At 51.5% G+C, this 5312-nt stretch overlaps 1 protein-coding gene across 4 annotated transcripts; it reads left to right on the top strand.

The window, feature by feature from the left end:
• The first annotated feature begins 996 nt into the window (after positions 1-996).
• Positions 997-4453, top strand: LOC101163680. 4 transcript variants are annotated; one of them, XM_004075951.4, is made up of 4 exons: positions 997-1495; positions 1924-2145; positions 2453-3641; positions 3714-4453. In XM_004075951.4, the coding sequence occupies exons 2-4, from the start codon at positions 2007-2009 to the stop codon at positions 3898-3900; spliced, it is 1515 nt and encodes a 504-aa protein (XP_004075999.1). In that variant the 5' UTR covers positions 997-1495; positions 1924-2006; the 3' UTR covers positions 3901-4453. The 4 variants fall into 4 exon arrangements, with proteins under 4 accessions (XP_004075999.1, XP_020564188.1, XP_020564187.1 ...); XM_020708529.2 differs by lacking the exons at positions 997-1495; positions 1924-2145 and adding an exon at positions 2160-2226; XM_020708528.1 differs by lacking the exons at positions 997-1495; positions 1924-2145 and adding an exon at positions 2176-2272.
• The last annotated feature ends 859 nt before the right edge of the window (positions 4454-5312 follow it).

Raw genomic sequence — 5312 nt, 5'->3', positions numbered from 1 at the left:
CCTTTGATTTAAAAAATATCTGATCAACGTATTTATTTAATGTTTCAACGTTATAACAAATGTACAAAGTACATAATTACTGCATATTAAAACCTGGAAAGATTCCCATTTGTGTTCAAATGTAAATAAAAGCTTAGACTTGCATTTATTTATTTATTTGACCTTATTCCCTGTGGAGGACGGCTGTGACGTTTCTAATGGTTGGACTGAAGTAACTCAGTTCAAATGTGTTGAGTGTTACGGCCTGCAGCCTATAGCAGCATAAAGGGGTTACAGATTAAAATGGATTCTTATCTGATGTTACTCTATTTTTTAAATAAAGCATTATAAACTATATAATCCATTTAATTTCTAATTGTTAATGTTTCCAGTATCTTTAGCACAATTCCTATTTTAGCTCAGGTTTTCAGGAAACACACGTCTGTTTTTTGTCTCTCCAATTTTTCCTTTCTACTTTTAAAGGGAGACATTAATTCTCATCAACAGTTTTAGCTAAATTCAGATTAAATATTTGCTTTCTTGTTTCTTCTGTGTGTCAGGGCCTTTCTGTGTTTTATGTATAAAGCTCATGAAAAAAACGAATATTCACCAACTAACATTTGTCCTCTACATAAAGATGTCTTCTTATTTTGTGTACGTAATATAAAATAAATGTAGACTTTTTACGTTGATAAGAAAAAAATGTACAGTAAATTCTGGGTGTATTTTCCCCCCAAGTTGTAAAGAAAATCTACATTTCCAACAATTGTCAGGTCAGTGCGCGTGCGTGGAGGTGAAGGTAATAATGAGCGATCATAAGCGCGAGCGCCGGTATTAACGCGCAGAAGCCGCATCGCTGAGTCCCCGCGGGTCTGATGCAACACGACTGCAACTCAACAAGCTGCTGGGAGCTGCTGCGATGTGTCCTTCCGCCGCGCAGACTAGTGCTGGCAGCAGCCGTTTATCCAGCAGCTCCGCGCCGTGAAAGGAAGACTGAATATTTGGAGACAGGAGGCAATCTAAATCATCAAATCCTCTTCTGTTCGTCTGTTTGCAAATCTAAACTTTTTTAAAAAGTTTTTTTTTTGCGTGACATCACAGAAGCTCAACTTTTCACTTTACTTTTGTCAAGTAACGTGGGAAAAAAATGTTTAGAGCCAAAAGTAAATACAAACGGTTATTGGGTATAACGTGAAATAATACTGTAATAAATATACAGTTGTTAGGCGCGAGCGTGTGGCGGGAAAGTCCCGGCTCCATGACGTAACGGCAGCGCGAGCGTCTGCCAGGCTGCGCGCATTGATCCAGCTGCCGTGATGCGGTCCTTGACTTGGAGTTGGAGAAGTAGCGGATTTAAAAACTTTCTGCCGGCAAGTCCGTGGATGGATAAAAGCGCCGCGCGAGCCGTGCCCGACTTCTGAAAGCTGCATGATGGCGTTTTAACGGGCGACCGCGCGCTCCTGCCACAGCTCAGCCCACGTGCCGCCGCCGCAGAGAAGTCCAGAGCAAGTATGGGGTGAGTGAGTGGAGTTGTGCCCCGGTGCCCGGGGTCATCAGGGCTGCGCTTCCTCTGAAGGCGCAGAATGGGAAGCTTTGCTTGTTTTTTTATGCCTCTTTCCGTTTGGAGGATTATGTTTTGTAGATTAACTGTGCTGCGTTTGGAAAATCTGAATTTTTGTTCTCTCAAGTGTTTTTATTTTTTTTATTTTTTTTTTAATTATTCTACTTGCTTTGTCTCTTCAGAGGCTAAATTAGGATTATAAATGCACTAAAGTACTTTTTTAAAGGTCAAAGTAACTTTTTTCCCCACAAAACATAATAACATCTTTTTCCTCATTTCTTTTTTTTCTTTTGCAAAAATGTAAAAAGAAAAACTTGTTTTGCCAATATTTGTCAAATTCCGTCGGTTTTGAATGTTTAATAAGGGTGTTTTTCTCCCCGCAGGTCCCCAGGCGTTTCCGGCGCTCCAGCATCACGCCGTGGCGCGCTTTGTGCATTTGGACACGTCCATCGCAGCAGACGACATCATGGCGGCATCGACCCTTCACGAGAAAATTCCTCCCACTTCCACGGGCGAGCGCGGCGCTCTCCCTCTCCGAAGGGCTAGCCGCAGCCAATCACGGCACAGGGTGGGGGCGGAGCCAGAAGAGGGGCAGCATTTAATTGGTGAGTTTGCCGAAGACGGTTTTTTATTTTTGCTCGTCCCGAGGTCGGAGCCGCAGTGCAGCACGGGGCTAATGTCGTACAGTGAGTACAGCTAAGACGATGCTGTTCAATCATTTTCAGATGATCGGTTAGTGGGATCTTCTCGGATCTGATGCTTGCTTTACTGTCAGCTTTGCCTCCGCCTTCCTTTAGGGCTTTTATCTGCTTTTGTCGTTTCTTTCAGACGCGTCTTTGAAGTTCTCCGAAGACGCGCGGCGAGCTCCTGCCGCCTGCCTAACGGTCTCTCTGATTTCTGACGCTCTTCCAGGTGATGGTCACTCAGATTGGATGACGGAAAAAGTTGACCTGTCTTCTTTCGTGTCAACCAACGAGTCGTCCCCTGGCTCATCCCTTCCGCCCTCGCCGCTGGAACAGGATGTCAAGGTGCCCTCGGATCTGGAGGTCATGACCTCTCTGCTGCAGGAGGAGCTGGCTCAGCTGGAGGACTACTTCCGCTCCGAGTCCACGGCCGGCGCCAACAAGTTGGATAAGTCCTCCAAATGTGACAAGGGAGCTCAAGCCATGGGCTCGCAGTCGTACTACCAGCTCCCCTACGGCTCCTACGGGAGCAGCCAATCAGAGACCAGCCCTGTGGTTGTTACCCTGGCAACAGGGGAATTGGACCTGGCCAGCTTCTGCGGCGGCCCCATCAGCAGAACCAAAATCGCGAGACCCGCTCCGTACAGCTACCACCACCGCTACCACCACAACAACGGGCGGCGGCTCCTGGGGGAGGCTGTAAAGGTGGGGGACGAGGTGGGGCTGGAGGCGTGGGGCTCCAGGGGGTGTTACTCGGGGAGCACGGAGCTATCGGTGAACCACTACTCCACCCTGAAGACGGTGAGCAAGAACAGTTTTGGCAGCGTGAAGAAGGTGAGAGAATGTGCGCTGTCTCTGAAGGAGGAGGAGAGCTACTGCTTCTCTGAGGGGGTGTTCTGCAGCGAGGAGATCGCGCGGGGCTTCTGCCTCGGCGGCTCCTACGACCCCCACCACAAGCGGGAGGGACAGCTCATGCACAACGTGAAGGTCAATGTAAGTTACGACAGCTCAGGGCTGGAGGTCCTGCACTGCAGCAAGGACGCGGGGCTGCCCGGACCCATGCCCCAAGAGACAATGGTGGGGGGTGACGGCTACTTCCACCAGCCCATGGCCGGCCCGGAGCCCTACCACAGCTTTATAGGGGAGCTGGAGCCCCCCACCCAAGCACAGGCTGTGGAGCCCCAACACGGCCACTACCTCTACCCCGAATGCCTTGCCGACCAAAGCTACGAATGCCTGTCCAGAGGGGAGGGCGAGGGGCCCCTGCTGGGCAGCCCCATGCACCGGCCCGCCCCCAGGCTAAAGGACGAGCCCTGCCTGCTCAAGCCCGCTCAGGTGATGGGGGCCGTCTCTCTGGACTCCAGCAGCGGCGAGAGGAAGCAAAAGAAGAGGGACCAGAACAAGACGGCCGCTCACAGGTAAGAGCCTTCCGCCAGCCACACGGGGCGCCGCCAGCCCCGGCAGGTCTGACCTCTCGTCCCGTGCTGCAGGTACAGGCTGCGCAAGAGGGCGGAGCTGGACTCTCTGGAGGAGGAGCTACACGGCCTGGAGGGGCAGAACCGCGAGCTGCGGGACAAGGCGGAGTCTGTGGAGCGGGAGATCCAGTACGTGAAGGACCTGCTGATCGAGGTGTACAAAGCTCGCAGCCAGCGGCTCAAGCAGGACGGCAGTGCCTGACCCCGCCCCCGGACCGCCCACGGCACCAGCACTGACTGACCGGGTGTTTGCATGACTTGCCGATGCTCGGGAGGGGTTTCGGGAGGAGACTTGTCCGTGACCACTGTGATTCGAACCGAACCCCCCCGTTTACACAAACACAACTGACTCTGGTTTCCGCCACACACCAGCCCCACCCCCTTGCGGAGGCGTCAAATCTATATTTTTATGTTTTGCTCAAATCATCTGCTTGAAACAATCAACAGAGTGAGGGACGCTGCGGAGGCCCCGCCCCCAACTGCATGTCTGGTTTGGAAAACGCATGTGCGCGTGCTGGTTTCTCTTTACGGCAGCGTTATGTTTTGTGCATGGCTCCACCCCCACATGTGGTATGTGGCGCCCCTCCCAGCTGTGCTCTGCGGACAAACAATCACCAAACTGTGGGAGGGGCTCTGAGGTTCAGCCGCTTCCACCGGGGTTTCAGGAAGGATAATCAGGTAAACTGCAGCCAAATGAAGCCGTGTGTTCGATTCCTGCCGCGGACAGGACCATGAAATAAAGACGTCTAGATTCATCTGAGGCTCTGCGTCATGATTGACCCCCCAGGCTCCGTATCAGGCAGCCCATCATGTCCTGAGTGTGTGAGTGTGTGCACGGCTGTGTGTGAACGACTGTGTGTGAGTGTGCTGTGAGTGTGAGCACAGCTCTGTGTGTGTGCACAGCTGTGTGTGTGTGTGTACAGCTGTGTGTGTGTGTGTACAGCTGTGTGTGTGTGTTCACGGCTGTGTTTGAACGACTGTGTGTGAGTGCTGTGAATGTGTGCACAGCTGTGTGTGCACGGCTGTGTGTGAGTGTGTGGACGGCTGTGTGGTTGTGTGTTCAGGGCTGTGGGTGAGCGTGTGCACGTCTGCGTGTGTGAGAAATCTCCTGGTATCAGTTTTGGGCCTTTCAAGTGCATGAGGCAACCTGACACAATCGTTGCTGGAGGGGGGGCGAGCTGTCAGCGCGCTGTCATGAGAGATGCGTGCACGAGCTCCAGAGCTGCCGTGCACGAGCACAGCTCCCTTCAGAAGTGTATGTGAGAAAGAAGGGGGGGGGGTTTTGTCTGCGAGACGAATGATAAAAATTCATGAATTCACAAACAGTATTTAACATCACGGACACGTGCACAGACTCTCGTGCACGTGCGACAGTGTGGGTGGACAGAAGAAGTAAGCGGATTACTCGAAGTGCGTCTGGTTGTTCAGGCGCACAGAGGAAAACAACAACATGCAGACTCCTGCAAACAGGGTTTAAGATTCCTTCAAAATAAAGCGAGGCTGCTCCTGCTCCCCACTGGAGAGCGCTGCAGGCCCACAAACGCACACGCGTGTTACCAAAACATCAACATACATTCAACACAAAACAACAGAAAATATGTAATTAAAAATGAC

This window comes from Oryzias latipes, chromosome 13 (genome assembly GCF_002234675.1).
Source record: "Oryzias latipes chromosome 13, ASM223467v1".
Taxonomy (NCBI): domain Eukaryota; kingdom Metazoa; phylum Chordata; class Actinopteri; order Beloniformes; family Adrianichthyidae; genus Oryzias; species Oryzias latipes.
This window is presented reverse-complemented; position numbering and strand designations above follow the sequence as displayed.

Coding starts and splice junctions, on each gene's coding strand:
- LOC101163680 (XM_004075951.4), top strand. CDS start 2,007: ATGGCGGCATCGACCCTTCACGAGAAAATTCCTCCCACTTCCACGGGC. Junction 2,146..2,452: donor AGAGGGGCAGCATTTAATTG/GTGAGTTTGCCG, acceptor ACGCTCTTCCAG/GTGATGGTCACTCAGATTGG. Junction 3,642..3,713: donor AACAAGACGGCCGCTCACAG/GTAAGAGCCTTC, acceptor CCCGTGCTGCAG/GTACAGGCTGCGCAAGAGGG.